The 17,534-nt window shown below is 44.7% G+C and overlaps 2 protein-coding genes across 2 annotated transcripts; both read left to right on the forward strand.

Moving 5' to 3' along the window:
* The first annotated feature begins 23 nt into the window (after window positions 1-23).
* On the forward strand, window positions 24-6,175 carry LOC142582140 (uncharacterized). The gene is made up of 4 exons (XM_075691535.1): window positions 24-1,058; window positions 1,828-1,931; window positions 4,050-4,140; window positions 5,912-6,175. The coding sequence occupies exons 1-4, from the start codon at window positions 1,014-1,016 to the stop codon at window positions 6,173-6,175; spliced, it is 504 nt and encodes a 167-aa protein (XP_075547650.1). The 5' UTR covers window positions 24-1,013.
* A 2,041-nt stretch (window positions 6,176-8,216) lies between these two features.
* On the forward strand, window positions 8,217-17,286 carry LOC142581804 (uncharacterized). The gene is made up of 4 exons (XM_075691256.1): window positions 8,217-8,347; window positions 9,273-9,490; window positions 12,773-13,059; window positions 15,246-17,286. The coding sequence occupies exons 1-4, from the start codon at window positions 8,239-8,241 to the stop codon at window positions 15,616-15,618; spliced, it is 987 nt and encodes a 328-aa protein (XP_075547371.1). The 5' UTR covers window positions 8,217-8,238; the 3' UTR covers window positions 15,619-17,286.
* The last annotated feature ends 248 nt before the right edge of the window (window positions 17,287-17,534 follow it).

The following is a 17,534-nucleotide window of genomic DNA, read 5'->3' on the forward strand; positions in this document are numbered from 1 at the left end:
CGATTAGAAACTGTCATACCGGTTCAGCAGTTTTACATCAGTTTTCTCGTCTGCATGACGTCAGTGTGTGTCTGCCTTCGTTACGCAAACTCTGCTAACGCCGGGACAAGCGACGTGTCTGTAATAAAATGGGGCAGATCAATCGCCAACTCATATGCCCGATATTTCAGAGGCTGTGTTAGGAGGAATGTAGAATGGGTTTCCCTCCCATTACAGTCATCTACAACTTTGTCATTTAGACGCGATCCACAAAGCTGCACTGTCAAAATGATAGAACTGCCCTAGTGAAGCTGTCGCCAAACATGTTTAGGGTTGGAACTTCACTGCTATGTTCAGATGCGAAGCTTTGACTGTCGCGGGGCAAATTCACAGTGTAATCCTTGCAAAAATTTTCTTGGGGTTTTCATAAGGGAGAGTCGTTTTTTTTTCGTGCATAATTCAAACATGGGTTCCAATGCAAAAATGGGCAAATTATACTATATACGAGAAGTTAGGAACCGAAAATTTTATTAAAAATTTATTGTTTTCTGAATAATTTAATATTTGCAAATTTACGCGAATGTAAACAAGGTCTACACGAGAAAACACTGCCAGAAAGAAAGCTGAAAACGGGAGGTATAGATAAGAGCACAGGTACTGATATTTGTTTACATTTAATTTCATCTCAAGGCGATTTCTTGTTCTGATAAACGGAGAGAATATTAAGTACACTATACCACACTCTTCGTATGCTTATATATGTCAATGTATAGAGACGGAACTGCGTAATGAACGTCCCGTAGTCCTATATGAGGGTCGCAGTTGAGTCGTCCCAGCGATAGCTATCGTGAAGGGTTTCATCGACAGTACTCCCATCGGCGGAGTGACTGAACCGCCTTCATCTCTGCATTGTTTAGTTTATGTATTAATTTTCGGGCACTAAACCAACGACTTGCTTCGAATCAAAGCGACCAGTTGCTTTGCCGGCACCAACACGACGGTCAAGTGTGGGCAGTTCACAGGAGAGTTGAGCCATGAACGAGACATTCACTGGAGTCCTCCGGGCCTGCTTAACGGAGGTAACTGTGCTTCACGTGCTAATATACGCGGTCACAGTGGCAATAATCTACGGAAACAAAATGAACCGGGGAAGTTAATATTAAACTTTAATATGGCAAATCTGTATTGCGGAAATCCTCAAGGTGGAAAAAGTTTCATGAAAGGCAAACATTCTCGGAAAGGCGCGGGTTCCGGGTTCGAACCAGAACAATTTTTTTTCAACTGCGAAGCTTTCGATCCAAATAACCGGTACGTCTTTTCTTTTTTTAAATGAACCATGGCCACCTTAATTAGGCGGCCATGATTCGCTATGTTAGGGCGCAAAATTGTATTTTAAATGATGTGACAAAAGTGAATACTCTTCGGAAAAGGACAGTTTATGAATCTGCGGCATGAACTGAGTAATTAAGCTGTTAATCAGTGAAACTTTGGTTTGCCTGATAGCCAATTATCTACTGTCCGACATGGCGGCTTAGTGGATATGGCATTGTGCGGCGAGCACGAGGTCACGAGTTATGAATGCGGGCGGAATGCAGGAATTTCAACGTGCTGATATCAAGCAACTGTTATTTAAAGAAAAAAACTGGGGGTCGATATTTATCCGTACCCAAACGGTGCGACATTGAGTCGTCGTGTAGCTTTAGTCGTAAAACTGTAGATGTGATTGTATAGTTTGTTACGCAAAGTTGTATCTGCCTGTTCATGTAACTCAGCTTCAAAGGCGGGCTAAATCATTATGTAGAATGTGGAAGCGCGACTGTTAACAGCTGTGTAATCGTTCCGGCTCAGATGCGGCCTCTCATTGGATACCGCCGTGACCCCGACGGGACAGTTGTCGCCACTGGGCTTGGCGGATACGTCTACTATTTGCTTGTGGAGTCACTGATGATCAAGTGAGTTGGTATGCATGCGCTCGAGGCACATTCGGCAGCGTGTCTCAAAGTAGAAAGTGTATGAAGCATTTTTCAGCACGCGAAGTGAACCTGGGCGGTCTCTCGACGAAGCTGCGCGGGGCCTAATTTCCAAGTGAGACGTGAAGCCGCATAGCGCGAGCGCGCGCACGCGCACACACAAAAGTACAAACACAAAGAGACAGGGAGCTTGCTCAGCTTTTCCGATGTTCACATGCCATTTAATATATAGGATAAGTGCTTCGAGGGTAGGAATATCGGTAAGCGCTATAGCATTAAATTTTATACTTGTTTCCATGACGAAATCCATTTACTTAGAGAATTATAGTAATTCACGTTCAGAACTACTTGGGACGCCGTGGAGGTAGACATCGGACGAGTATTGGTCACCCCAAGTTCTCTTATGCACACTTAAGTACACGGACTTTTTTTTTACGGCAGCAATAATCGGAGTGCAGACGGCGTTAGGTAATGCTCAGTCGCGTAAATACCCTAGCTATCAAGTCGGTGCTGCAGTAACTGTATTTGCTATGATTGATTGATTGATTGATTGATTGATTGATTGATTGATTGATTGATTGATTGATTGATTGATTGATTGATTGATTGATTGATTGATTGATTGATTGATTGATTGATTGATTGAAGAAAACAACATTGGGCCAGTAGCAGCCCTTCAACAGCTTCAACAGGCATGGCAGCCCTTCAACAACTTCAACAGGCATGGCAAAGATTGAAACTTAATAAAAATAAGCACGAAAGGAAATAAAAGGTGTGTGTATAATATTTTCTAACAAGAAGCATTTTACTGCAACTACGAAACTCCTAGCCACTTGAGTGCAGAGTGGTTGCGTATTTCATATTTTCGCACCACAAAATTGCAAAAATAAAAGTTCACCGTAGACGTTAGGTATGACAGAAAAATTGAAATTTAGATTGCTTGCATTTATAGTGTTAGTGGTTTGCATTATGAACGATCTTATTGCCAGTGGGCAGCTGTTTATGATGCTATGTGTGACACTTGGCACCTTTAATTAAAGCACAAGTAGAAATGAGAAGTTCTTGCTTAAATATGATGCTGATTATTAGAGTTTGTTGGCGCAAAGGTCAGATGGGGCCAAAGAGCGCCAAGTTCTTGAAATAGCAGTCTGTTTCGATTCTATATGCCGCGGGAGTATCCACTGATTGTGCAAAAATAGTTTATCCGGTGAAATAGATGAGCTTATAATACAGTAGTGTGCTTATGGCTGATGTTATAACGGTATTTCAGTGTGTGTATCAAAACGTGGTCATTTCACTAGGCGTACATGAAAGCGTGGTAATTGTTACGGGGGCGTAAGATGGATGAGGCGTCAGCAAACAGTGAACGAGAAGGTGCGATATATATATATATATATATATATATATATATATATATATATATATATATATATATATATATATATATATATATACCATCTGATTGGTCACGAAGGAAATAATTAAGTCGAGACAGCATGGTGGCGCGCATCTCTTGTTCACCGAACAGATACTAGTTCACCGCATGTTCACCTGACAAAGATGAGCTGTCCTTTGTTGTACGGGCATGTCGTCCTTCGCCGGCCTTAAAAAAATATAATTTAATGGGACAACGGGCGTTTTGAGCTCCGGCAACAGGTGCTGTTGCAGTGCACGTTGTATTTTTCTCAGGACCTCTAGAAAGAAGCAGCACTGTACTGAAGGCGTTGTTTTACAAATTCTTTTATTCACGCCGTGAAAACTTTGTTTGATACGCAGCGAAGCGTTTTTTTTTTCCTCTGTGAACGCTAATCCAACTCGGGAAGCACGCGTCATTGGAAGGAAAGTAGAGCTTCGGTTTCGGTCTTGAGTCGGCCGAGACGGATGTGGATTCATATGCCTATGTTCAGTAAGATTTGAAAACTGACACTAAGCGCATTTTGTAACCACCACGCTAAATGTCAAGACGCCGGACAAGCGCTGGACAAGCGCGTGAAGTGGTGACAAGTTACTGAAATGTTAGTTAACGCTGACAAACTCTTCATCAAAGAGTAAACGTTCAGCAAAAATGTGTCCTATGAGTAAAGAATGTCGCCTACGCAGGCACGTCGTCCTGGTGCCGAAGGAGCAGATCTACGCGGGCACTTTCCCAAACGGAAGTTGGGCTGGTTGTCTGGGAAAGATCAGCCGCAACGTAAGCATCGCCACCGAAAGCCGGGCACGAAAGTGGTCCAGTTTCCTGACAAACACGAGTCTGTATTAGTGCAGGTAAACTTTTGACAAAAGTGATTGCATTCCCGCGAGAGAATGCCAGAATTACATTCGGCGGCTCAGCATTGTGTAGAACCTATACGCCGTCGCTACGTACATTGACACACATTTAATTTCATTTTTATTCGGACATTTCGAGAAATGCCCACGAGGAGAGGCAAAAGAAGAACAGATGTCTGCCTTGGCTGGGCCTACTCTTCGAGCTGCACTTCGGGCACGTGCAGCCAAGCAGAGCGCATTTCGGTCGCACTTCGACGGGGGCGAAACCCGAGAACGCCCGTGTACCGTGCATTGAGGGCACGTCACAGAACCCCAGGTGGTGACTGTCCGATCCGGAATCCCTCACTACTCGGCGTGTGTCATAATAAAATCGTCGTTTTGGCACGTAGAACTACAGAACCAAATTTTTCAACTCGAAACAAAACAGTGTGCAATGTACCGATAAGATTGGGTACATCCATTGTCAGCAAAATAAAAAAAATAATAAAGCACCCAAAATATTCACTTTTATGTCGATCAGGAAGCACGTGCGATGCATGTGTTAGTCATACAGTAACGTGTGTCAAACAACACTTGGTACATTTACATAAAAGCAAACAATCAGTAAAATTCAATACAACGAAATAGGCACAAATTTCGCAACAAGCATTTGTACTACCTTTTGATACATACTCGTATGTCATGAGACAATACACTGTAGTACGCCATCTATTTACCTGTAAACAGATAGCTGCTTTTCTGGCACATGGGCAAATTTTTTTATGGAATTACAATATGTTAGCGATCTCTTTTGCATATTCAATGCTTTCAAGTTATATACATGTAGTGCTCTAATTTTGGTATTAATTGAACACTGCACACGGATAACTTTACGACTCGGATAGCCGTACACAGTTTAACCATTCCATATTTAGTATTTAAGCTTGTAATCGTACGTTAACCGCACTTTTATAGCACCACGCGTCACCGATCTCGTGGCACCTCGTATCCTGTCCCCAAATACTGATCATGGCTGCTCGTAATACAGAAAAGTAAATAAAATTATGCACTGCGAATCAAATGAGTCGTCTAGACCAAGACATTTTGAATCCAGAGAGTGGTGTTTTAGGTACGTCAACAGCAACTTTTGTTCGAACCAGCTGCTACCACTTCTAAACGTGCTGTGAGTGTGTAAGGCAGAAGTCCCAACGATGAAGATAGAGTATGCGGTAACAACTACAGGCTACTGAAGCCACGACTACGCCTAAAAAAATGGCTATAGCGACGACGGAAGTTGAGGCATGTAGTATACTCCTAAGCTAATGAAAAGAAGGCGAGTGCTCTCGGCTTGTTCTGCCGGTTGAGTACTCTGGTAAAGTGCGAAGTACAGCGACGACATTGATACGATTCCGATTCCCGCCTTGAATAGTGGTGAAATGTTTCTTCTCTTGTCGCTTCCCGACGATGGCTTGTGGTGTGTCATGAGTCGGAACTGTTCGAGATCACAAAAAACGGTAAGAAGCTGCATTACTGCCAGCATGCCGAAATAGTCGTTGAATCCTGTTTCATTAACTTGATTCATTCATTAGCAATAATCAGTCACTAATAAGAAAAAACGTACGAGAGGTTTTGAAGAGTTGGAAGAAACGCGTGTCGACGTACTTCGATGTAATCACTGATTCTCTGCTGTATGCGCCGTGTTTCCTGTGCCGCAGGAGGCCGACCTGGCGATAGGACCCATCCTGCCCACCATCAGCCGGTTCACGGTCGCTCAGCCATTGCCGCAGTACTACTTCATTCATCTCGCTCTGTGCGGTGGAACCAAGCGCCTCTTCAAGACAGACGTGTTCGCCTACGTCACCGCGCTGGATTCACAGGCGCGTTTGTTGCGCAACTGCTTCGACTGTGCGCGGAAAACGCCGGAACCTTTTTTTATTTTATTTTTTTACATGAGTTCAATATGTTCGATGTGCGCTTAGGAATTATGGAGGAGATTTCTCTAACGCTGGTTCTCTTGCGCGCACTCGTGTCAGAAGCGTCGAAAACAAAAATGTCGCTTTGGCTTAGTAGGATTTGTACTGACTTTTTGTTTGCGAATCAGTGTTTGCTTTCATTTATTGATACTATCAGCCCAAAAAAGGAGCCATTGCAGGAGTGGGATATGCATATAATACACAAAATAATTAACCGGTAGATGTCAAAAAGAGAAAAAAAAGAAATATAGAGCACCTGAATTATATATAATAAAATAATTCTGGGATACATGGGAGGAGGAGGAAACTGACACATTGCTTAAATATATAGCTTAGTTACTTATATCCAACATTTTTGCATGCGCATATACACCATACCATGTTCTTTATGTTCGACAGTACCACAGAAATACGCTTCGAATGGGATTGATTGACGTGCCAAGGAAACCAAGAAGTGCAGAGTTCATTATGCAAAACGAAAAGCTAAACAAAATTAATCATGGTACCCCAACTTGTTGGCCTAATACGTCATATTCTGTGCCTTGTCCAATAAGTATAGAAACAATAATCTTCTTCACTTCACTATTTTTTTTTTTGCTTTTACGAAATTACTATTGTGTTTATTGTGAATTTGTAATTCACTCCTGCATTCCGGTGCAATTATTCATCAGTATCAAATGTTGTTCCATGCCTGTTTTTAGGATACATTGTCCTCCTTGCTCACTGAGCATGTGCTCGTGGGCGAGTTGGCTATACATGATTACAACGAAGGCGCGAGATAAAACAACGAACGAAGGAAGGCGCCTGCGTGGTTGTCCCGTGTCGCCTTCCTTCGTCCGTTGTTTCATTTGGCGCCTTCGTTGTAAGCCTTGCTCAGACAAGCGATCTTCGTTGTATCATTCCTTACGACACAGTTAAAGTGAAATGCCAGTCAAATTAGACTTGCAGATTATACCCTTGAAACACTATCATAGAAAAAGATGGCTTATTATCGGACAGAATCACTGGTGAAGGTCGATTTCTTTTTTTGCGTCCACTTATCTCGCTTCAAAAACGTGAAATCAATGCCTTCATTGCATGACGTCATTGCGTAACGTCACATATACTGTTGTCTAGCGGTAGGCGTGAAGAGTCGGATTGAAGCGCTAAGAATGAAGGCAATAGTTCACATTGCTAAAGTGTCATTCTTTCAAGTGATATAACTGATAACACTCAATTTAATAGACCTGTATGATTGCTTGCTGTACTAGTTGGTTCACAATACCTCTTCATTGGTTCATAAGAGCTCTAGCATAACGCTGACAACCTTGTGCCCACATTGTGTTCTAGCCGCCATCGTATACAGGGCACTCGTGCGGGTATAGTGCGGGCGAGCGCAGGGCGCGCGTCTGTCGGCCGCGCGGGCTCTGCTTCAGTTCTCGTCGAGCTTGCCGTGTCGTTCTGACACACACATAGCGTGTTAGCTGCATAACATGTCCCTGTGAACGCAAGATTGGTTCCGTGCTTACATGTTAAGGCATTGTGGTTGGATGAAGAGCCACAAGATGCCGCCACCAGCGTCTGGTATATTAGGTATTACGCAAACGCCCTTGCGTATACCGGAATACCCGATACGCTAAAACTATCCATTTAATGTCACTTGCGGATGCCAGTCTAGGCAAAAGGAGGATCGTTTGTTTTGACGGTGAAACTCACCTCCTGTCATCATGACGGCGTGACATTTTAATTTCTCCTCTATCTCCTGGAATAGCAACCAACTTGAAAAAAGAAATTGCGGTGTACTGCTCCTCCCTTCGTAACTTCCAGTGTAAAACCAAAATTTCCAATGGGCCTGGCGAGGGGCTCATAAATTAACAAGCTAGAGCGCCTGGATGTTTATTCAATTGTGATTTTGTTGTTATTGAGTATTAAGACTGCAGGCTACTGCATTATCGAAGACTGCCGTCTCTGCAGAGGTGCTCCCATGTCTATTGTTTGACACATGGGTCAAGCATGTGACATATGCGTTAAGCTCTTTCTTGTGCGCCTGTTGTTCATCGAAACAGGTTTGGGCGACGCTCATCACAAGCATGGTGTTCCTCGCCATCTTGCTCTCGATTCCTTTGGCAGGCGGCAGAAGTCGTTTGCAGATATTCGCTGATCAGCTCATTGACCTCATCGGAAACTTGTTCTTCGAAGGTAAGCCACCAAACACAATGATGTGTGTCTAGCTCTTCCATCTCTTTAAAACATAGAAAGTGTTGTAAAACCAGAAAGGTCTCCGGCTTCGTTGTTTTACGCTTGAAAAATTTGGGCGTGCATTTTTAGGCAGGCCCCTACAAAGCTAATAAAATAAAGACTGCTCAGGAACCTAGCTTTGTGGAAGTATAAGCACAATATGGCTGTTAGTCTCAGGATGGCAGAATTCTTACCACATTTATTCCATAACTTCACAAACTACTTCGCACTGCTTTATTTTTTAAACTGGCAAGCGTGAGCCTTGTAACATTACCGAATTGAAGGATTTTCATTGATGCTTATATAAAAAAAGGTTGATAAATATATTTAAATGCGAATGTTTCTTGCAGCATAAAACTAGGGGCCTGATTCACAACGATTGTTATTCGTAAGTGTTCTTTCGCATTTGTTGGTTGCCTTCACTAAAAATATATGTGTCCAGCTTCGTAATTAGCTGGAATTTACTCTTGCGAACAGTTATAGTTTAAGAGCTTTTTGTAAATACTTTCCGTACTTCTTAAAGTTGAGTGGCTATTGAATGGTTAAACATTCTGAAAAAAAGGGAAGTATTATGACGTAATCAAATCTTGCATCCGTTACATGTCTGCAAATGGCTGTAAGGGACGGCTGAGTTCTTAGGCCACTCGCGAGTCGTGACTACGCCACGACTATTGGTGACCCAATGGTGAGAGGAAGAGGATGCGTAGGACAGGTGGTGACGGCCTATCGTTCTCAGATGCCCTGCGCGCAATATTTAAAAATGAAAAAGTAATCCTAGCACACCGTTTCTTTAGCAGCTGACAAAGTGACCGGTTACTCTTGAGACGTTTTGAACACTTCGTATCAAGCGTCTGCGAAGCTCCTTTGAGAGTGGCTTACTCTGCAGCTACACCGGCGCCTCCGGAGGATTCGTACAGTCGCTGGCTGACCTCCTTCTGGTGGATCGTGGTCATGGTGGTCATGACCGGATTCACGGGTATCATGAAGGCCAGCATGATGGTCAAGGACCAAACTGGCCGCATAAACACCCTCGCGGACGTCATGGCGCGGCCTGAGATCCGGCCCCTCATCATCAGCGGAAGCACTTACGAACGACTCTTCAGCGTAAGGCGGCGCGATTAACTTTTCTCTCCGCCCCGCGTCTCTTTCCGGAACTCCGACCTTATAGGCCTCGCCTCGACGCTCCCATCCACACCCGGAATGTTCCACCTTGCAACCAGTTCACAAGTTTCATTACCCAATCTGTGTATCGTACTGCCGGCGCCGTCTCACTCGTAGTGGCTTCTGTGACTTTGCACTTGTTTTGTTATGCATTGTCGTGTTCTCCCCGCAATGCGATTATTTTTCTGAGTACTAGTTGCGTAATTTTCTTTCTAGTTGAGGGTAATAGCTCTTTGAACTCAGCTGTACTTTTTTTTATTTTGAAGCATTGCATAACAGCCTAAGAATAAAGGAGTCCGTAGTTCAGATGCCAATTATTTTCAAGTGATGTTCAGATGCCAATTAAGTATTATCTGGTTAAACACTTTCGCCCTGAATAAACTTTATAATCTAGGATTACAAATTTAAGTCATGCCGTTGACACTACAGTTTTTAGACGTCCTTACGTTTTGTTCGTTCGCTATTTTAACTCTTCGTATATAGTTTTGAAGCCACCCTAGCATAATTATGGAATGATGATTCTGCTAGCAAAGATTTCGGTACCAATGGCTCATCTCTGTGCAAAGCAAAAAAAAAATTGTTTTCACACTTGTTATTTTCCTGGTTCTTTAGCCTTGGAGCAGCCACGTGGCTTCCTTTATAAATGTTCGTTAAAGCCAAGTCGTCATCATAAATTCACTCTATGGTAATGATTAACTTGAATTACCGGATGCTACTTTCACTATTTTCACAGCTGAGCTTGGTAAAAAACATACTATAAGAATATCAAGACATCTTATCCACGGTGAGTGCTGCCATGGCCACTTATGGCCATGGCGCAAGAAGAAAACTAAAAGCGTTGCGTAACGTGAAAAACCTTGAAGCCTAGTTATAAAAAAATGTAAAGGAGAAATATGCCCTCGTCACTTGATACACGAGCGGTAGCTTCTTGTTGCTTCTGTTTGGTTGCGCGCCCGCATCTATTCGTAGGCTTCGCTGCAGTTTCATCTCTCACCTCGTTCAAGGTACGAATACGAGGGGATAAAAATTGGCGAGAAATTGCGCAGGTCCTACGCCTGTGTCGCAACCCTGACAACGCGAAGCGTTCGAGGTGTCTGCGCGGACGTTGATGCCTGACGCTGCCAGCTGGTGTTTGCTGTATAGCGCTGCCCTTCTTTCAACCATGGAGACATAATCATTTACAAGAGTCACCGTGTAGATGGGCTCCGGAGAGACGGACAAAAGAAAAACAAATTCGCTCTTTTTTTTTCTTTTCTGAGCCACAGCAACGTCGGAAACAGCTTCCGAATGCTGCCAGCACACTTATTAGATGTATCGGCGCTCGTACTGTGACCAGAGACGGCATGACATACGCGCGTTTTCAATTAAGGAACATGTGCCATGCCCCGTGACAGCCACCATTTTCCATTCTTAATAATCTTTACCGCGTAACAACGCTTTCTTAATTCTTATTTTTTAAAATCGGTCATTAGGCAACGCATCTGAATTTTGGAGCTTTACGTTCCAAAAACATGGTTTGATTATGAGGCACGCCGTAGTGGGAGACTCCGAATTAATTTTGACCGCTAGTGGATCATTAACGTTCCCCCTATGCACGGGACACGGGCGTTTTTGCATTTCGCCTCCATCGTAATGCGGCCACCGCGGCCGGGATTTGATCCCGCGACTTAATGCTTAGCAGCGCAACACCATAGCCGCTAAGCCACCCCGGCGGGTGTGCACGCGACCCATCTTGGACCTTTGCCTCGCGCGCACTCTTCTGTGCATGTCTACACTGCCGACACATAAATCCTAGACTTTCGTTCCAGCCACTCCGAGTTGATCAAGAATGGTACTGCTCTGTCTAGCCTAAGGAACGCTTTGTTGAAGTCGTACCTCCACAAAGTGAGCGAAAGCGTGTCAGGCCAAGTAGCCCGGTTCCAGATGGCGGAGTTCCCACAAGCCGTCATGTCTGCGTCGGGGAAAAAATCGTTCGAAGGATTAAGGAAGCAGGGAGTGAAAAAAAGCGTACACATGAAGCTAGGGGCACTGAGAAGGAAAAGCTGGCCGTCATCCCCTATGTCCACTGCCTGTCGCATCGGTTGAAAAAGTTAGCGTCTCGCTGTGGCGTGAGTGCCGTTTTCTCTCTCTGCGAAGAACAAGCTCGTGACCATTTGTTCAGCCGTGCGCAGGCGTGGTGAAAGATCGAGCACCTGCACTATACAGATGTAAACAAGCGGTCTGGTTGCTGCGTAAGTCGTGCAAACAATTTCGTTTCATGCTCAACTTCAGTTGTGTATTCGGTGCCTTTCTCGTGTGGGAAAACATATGTGGGCCAAACTGGCCGTTGTCTTAACACTATATATATATAGCTGAAGGAACATTCGAATTCCACAAAACGGATTGCGCACACACATATTGCAATGCACGTAAAAGACTGTAATTCACAAGGAAAATGCACACCCAAGTTTGAAAATACAACATCCTTCATAAGTACAAAGATCGAACCACAAGAGAAGTTGTAGAGGCCCACGAGATAAAGCAAAAGGGGGCAGGGTGTGTCAGTCATTTTTCTATAGCGCATCATGACACTGAAATATCTTTTCTAGATACGACCTAACACGGTGCAATTTTTTTTTTGGCATGCTAACACCGATTAATAGTCATCTTCTTTGTTTTTTTTGTTTTGTTTTCTTTTATGTCGTTTGATGACGTTTGATGACATTGTACATGTCGTGTTTATAAAGTCTCTAACCTTTCGAATAGACTTTCAGTTGCAAGTAGCGCCGTGTCCTGTCTTTTCTTGTGCCTTAGCTTGTGTCCCAGTAGTTTACACTCTGAATTTAGTCGTGCTTCCATCCCATTTTTCACTTTTGACACATAAATGGCTTGATTTAATAAATCTGACTTCGGCTACATACGTAGGGCATAATGTTGATTGCCATGCGGCTGTGCTGCCCCCCCCCCCCCCTATAATGCGTTTCTTTCTCTATTTTTTTTCGGGGTAGAATTGAGGCAATCTTCTGGGTGAATTATGGCCACGTCCGTAAATCGGGAGGGTTGATCCGAATTTGGGAGTTGGCGCGTATCCGTTTATGTGCTGCCCTAGGAACTGCGCAGCACCCTATTGCCTGCTATATAGTAGTGTTCATAGGACACTTCGTATACGTTTAAATGCTGGTCAGTCTCTACTATCTTCAAAGTACTCTACTGAGACGGCCCCTAATTCTATCGTGGCCGCTGCAGACTTCAACTCGGCCTGACTATCAGCGCCTCTGGAGACAGGTGCAGCGCTGGAAGGCTGTGGCACCGGCCAGCTGGGTCCTGAGCAAACCAGCTTTCGATTTGCTCTTGGAGGAGAAAGCCATCTTCTTCTGCGACGACATCCTGCTCCACTGGACCGTCGCGCGCATCTATCCGAACGGCTTCGAGGGAGAGTTCTACATGGGCACTGACTACTTCCTCAACAACGAGTTCACCATGTTCGTGCGGCGCACGCTTGACAAGGACCTGATCAAGAAGATTCACCTGCGGTCAGTAAGCACGGCCGTATTCCTTTTTGCCCGTGGTAGCCGGTATACATATGTTAAGTGTTCCCAACGTGGTATTTCCGGTTCGTCCGTCCATCGATGAGAAAGGATGGTGACGTCTATTGGCATCCCCTTTGAAACGGGGCGGCGACAAATAGTCGCCTGCCCTGCTTAATCTAATCAGGTGTTACTACATCTATCGTGTAGCGTCTTGCCGGTGTGATATCTATCTTTCCTTTCGTCACGAAAACATACCTCTATTTCTATACTGTACCATTAGCTACGCTAGCCATGACTCCGGTTTTATCAGCCTCTTCCCTGCTTTTTTTTAGCACCAATACTCTAAGCGTCTCTTATTTGTCTCGACTTCCATCTTCTTTGGATCACAGTGCTTCCGGAAAGTGCACGTTCCCTACCGGTCTCAATGAGTGACACCTTGGCATTCCATTACGAGGTGTTGAGTCGTTTTCTGGGCTTCTGTTACAGCTCACAGATGTCTTATCCCGTCGCCCATATTTGCTCCGGTAGGCCTTTGTCCTCACCCAGCCAGCTCGGGCCTCAAATAGCAAAGCACTGCCCTTTGTGTTATCGTACAGATTTTCCCACTTAAATTTTTTTTTACTGTTTTTGTAAACCTCCATGGCCTTTCTTGTTTCCATTCTTAGTATCCAATTTACCGTATCGGTTTTTTTTTTCTTTTTCATCACTCCTGTTTGCCTACTTACACATCCAATTGGCCTGTACTTGGTTGCCAACTTTCTTGACCCCTTTTTCCATTACGTGTCCACGCATTCGAGGTACGAATATTTGTGCACTTTAGCCGGCCATTTTTTTTCATCCGTGTTTCTTGTTCTTTTTTCAAAACTAATTTTGCTCTACGCTTCTCTGACTTCCAAAGAAGCTCAACCCATGTCCAACCCATCCAAGCTCAACCACAAATAAGGCAGTGGCCTCATTTGTGGTTTTAGCGTGGGCTCCCAATGCCAATCGGTTCACCGACCTTTAATTAACTTCCAACTCCGAGGAGACTTCTTATTTAAAGCACATAATTGCATTTTCGAACGTTAGCGCTGGCACCATTACACTTTTCTGAATTTCTCGCACCATCTCGTATTTATTGCAGCCCCAAAGTTTTCTATGTTTCATTATTGCTGCATTCCGCTTCCCTTTCATCTTTAGATTTCTTGGTGGATGCTTGAGTAGGTATTTCCTTCATTTGTGTATATACTCCGGTATTTATATTGTTTGACGATGGGCATTATTAACTGTTAAACTGATGCCCCTGAAACTTGCGCTATCAAGGTCCAGTCACCTTGTCAGTGTCCTATTGTAGCGTAAATGCGCTGATGAGCCACTTCATTGCACTGCAAGAACCTAGGCTTGAACACAATTGAAGTGCCTTTTCTTATATTATGCATAATTGTTTTTTAGTGAAGTTCATCATTACCATGAATTTAGCAGAGTTTGTTCGTGTGCGCTGATGCTATCCTCGATGAAGTTAAAGATCACGTATAAAACTGTCCCTGTGAAGTGCAAGCATGATGCAAAATCTTTGCTGCTGCTCTCTTCCATTGAGTTCGAAGGCCGTGAATTCACGTTTCGAAGTGTTTCGCCAATTTATTGACAATTTCACGGTAAATGTGAGAGAAATGCGTTAGCACTACGTCTCACCTCCTTGAGGTCCCGGATCCATGATTTAAACCGCGCTCACCACATTGCAGAGTGTTGCTGAGGAGCTCACTCGACGCACGTTCTGTCTCCTCTTAAAAGACTGCACGCACCGCATGTAGGCGTAAACAAAAGCTTCGAATTTTCGGTAACTAACTGCGGAACACTGTCGCATGCGAGTTACTAGAAGCGTTTTTGTTTTATATATAATGAAAGGAAAAGTGGATGGACATGTCAGCGTTGCATATCGTATCCTTGTGTTCATGTGAGACGCAACGTCTTGTGAATTTTTCCAATATGCTGCCACGATTTGAGCACCGGCATGTCGCGCTTGCGCAGTACGCATGTATATACGTATTTGCTTGTCTGTCCTTAGACATTTAAGGGTTGTTGTGGGTGGCACCTGTCCGCTGTTTGTCTCCTCTCGTGTGCCCATCTTTTGCGCCGAAATGTTTCCCCAATGTGGTCTTTCGGTACGCTGCTTTTCAGTCACCGATTGAGCGATGTGCATGTCCATGCAGGCTCCGTTGGCTGTGGGAGGCCGGGCTGCCCCAGGACTGGAAGCGCCGCGCCCTGGAGTCGGCGCTGCGTAAATCGGCAGGCGCGCCGACGACCGTCGTGGCAGCCATGAAGCTCACCGACGTGGGAGCAATCTTCTACCTGATGCTTTTCGGACAGGCGTTTGCATGCATTGTCGCCCTGTCCGAAGTGTTTGTCGGCAAGCTGCTGCCGGCTTCATCGCGTGCCCTTGCGCAGCGGTCGCGGAAAGGGGAAAGCCCCGGTGGCGGTGGGAATTCGCTGCCCGTCGCGGTGGTCCATGCGGGACAGCGACTGTCGGCCTTGGGCGCGTCTTCTCAGGTTGCCGTAGCTATCGACGGACGTCCGATGAATTAGAGCCATTACGTGGCCATACTCCTGCAAGTAGAGCTGTACTATAGTGGGGCCAGCTGCACTTAAGGACCTTCGGATTTGTCCGTTTCTCAAGATTTCCGCACGAGTTACAGATAATTAGACTTGCGCATGTCACAATTAATGATGGGTCTAAACAAACTTGTTGCACTGCCACTGCGTATATAAACCAGCATGACACGGGGCGCTGAGCACAAATGGAACTACTTGTTCGCCAATTTATTTATGACTGTCTTCGCTGCAGTCTGCAATTAAGGCACCTGAGGGTATACTTCAACTGGATAATATGTCTTGAACGATCGTAATCCTAAATAATTTAACGGTTGCCGCTCCATTTGTGCACGCAGTTGCTTGCATACGTCGTGGTTATTATTTGAGCTGTTTGCTTTCTTGCCTAGCTCTGAATCCGGCCAGTTATATCGGACCAGTCAATTAGGTTTAGCGCCAGCGATTCGAATGTTTTCGTGCAAAGCTCAACAACTCTTTACTTACGTCGATTGCGAAACTTTATGTAGGACCCAAGATTAAGAAATCAACACATCGACTACGCTGACACTCTGACATATATGCTATATATTTGGTGTGGACCGTGGTAAAAGATGACTGTGAACAACACTGAGGCGATGCAAAGACCACAGCGTATACTTTGAAGGTTGCATACCTCATTGCATGAGGAACGGAAACCACACTAAGCTACAAATGAAATATTTTTTGTTCGATCCTAGGCAATTTATACAATCCGCAAACCTGGTTGGCGAATTCTGGTGACCTACAACAGATTAAACGAGAGGGAAAAAAAGAAAAACAAGAAAAAAGAAAAAAAACTATTGACCAATCTTGGAGCGCCGCACACGACCTGCAGGGCTCAGCTAAAGCGTCCGACGCGCAGTTTGGTGATATGCTTGAGTGTTCCTATAAGGTAATCGACAATAGCACAGCAACCTCATCTTTACATATAATTGGTATCGTTCCTTACAGTGAAACGAGAGATATGATTCTATAACTAATAAACTTGAAGTGCGAACTAGAAAACAGTGATGACAGTGTCTGTTCTGTCACCATTGTTTACTCCTTCACGCTTCAAGTTTATTAGTTATGGAATGCAAACTGTAGCCCGCTCACAAATCCTGCCTAACACGGATGTGCTTAACTAAGCTGCAACGAGAACCATGGGATACGATTATCGACTCGCCGCATCATGTTGTACGCGACATGGTTGGATTTAGCAATTTCGGTTGGAGAAGAGAACCGTGAACGAATAAATGGTGCACAAGGGTGAGCTCCTTCTTTTCCCGTGGACTTGCAGCCGCCTTTCGATCCTGGTAGGCTGAAAGTATCGGCAACGCTCGCTACGCTGCCTGGAATTGGTGAGACGGAAGCCTGCGATTGCTGGAACAGTCGAAGCTCGTAAAGAGCGATTTTTGAAAAGATACGGAACTGAGCTCACACACTCCCCGGCAACTCTGTGACAGCAGCACGCACAATGTATTTGACGCACCCTACTGCGGCTGTGTTCGCGATACAGCCTATACCCAATAATTTTCTGCTTCCGCTGACCTCCCGATTCTTGACATATAATTCGTTGTGGGTCTGTACGATTCTGAATTCGCGATGTTGCATCCGCACAGCCGTTTGTAGCTCCCTGTAATGTGCTTTAAGACTGCGCAGCGCAGCTCAAGTGTTGAAAGAAAACCTGGCACATGCGACGCGTGAGGCGCGCTGGTGCTTGAGCGCGTGTGCTAGCGCTGCATGCAGCTTCTTCGTTGTCCTCTTTGGAGGCGGCACATCAAAGGCAACAATTGCAACAAGGAAGAAGAACAAGGTGATGTGTTCTTGGCGGGCTATGAGACGAAGGTGCCACAGCTTTTCTTCCTAGGAAGCAGTGTCGCGTCAGTCAAGAA

The sequence above is a fragment of the Dermacentor variabilis genome, chromosome 5, assembly GCF_050947875.1.
Source record: "Dermacentor variabilis isolate Ectoservices chromosome 5, ASM5094787v1, whole genome shotgun sequence".
Taxonomy (NCBI): Eukaryota; Metazoa; Arthropoda; class Arachnida; order Ixodida; family Ixodidae; genus Dermacentor; species Dermacentor variabilis.

Excerpts from the sequence above, each read along its gene's own strand:
- LOC142582140 (XM_075691535.1), top strand. The coding sequence starts at position 1,014 with ATGAACGAGACATTCACTGGAGTCCTCCGGGCCTGCTTAACGGAG. Across the intron at positions 1,059-1,827 it reads TCCGGGCCTGCTTAACGGAG|ATGCGGCCTCTCATTGGATA; the intron begins GTAACTGTGCTT and ends GTTCCGGCTCAG. Across the intron at positions 1,932-4,049 it reads GTGGAGTCACTGATGATCAA|GCACGTCGTCCTGGTGCCGA; the intron begins GTGAGTTGGTAT and ends TCGCCTACGCAG.
- LOC142581804 (XM_075691256.1), top strand. The coding sequence starts at position 8,239 with ATGGTGTTCCTCGCCATCTTGCTCTCGATTCCTTTGGCAGGCGGCAGA. Across the intron at positions 9,491-12,772 it reads CTTACGAACGACTCTTCAGC|ACTTCAACTCGGCCTGACTA; the intron begins GTAAGGCGGCGC and ends TGGCCGCTGCAG. Across the intron at positions 13,060-15,245 it reads ATCAAGAAGATTCACCTGCG|GCTCCGTTGGCTGTGGGAGG; the intron begins GTCAGTAAGCAC and ends ATGTCCATGCAG.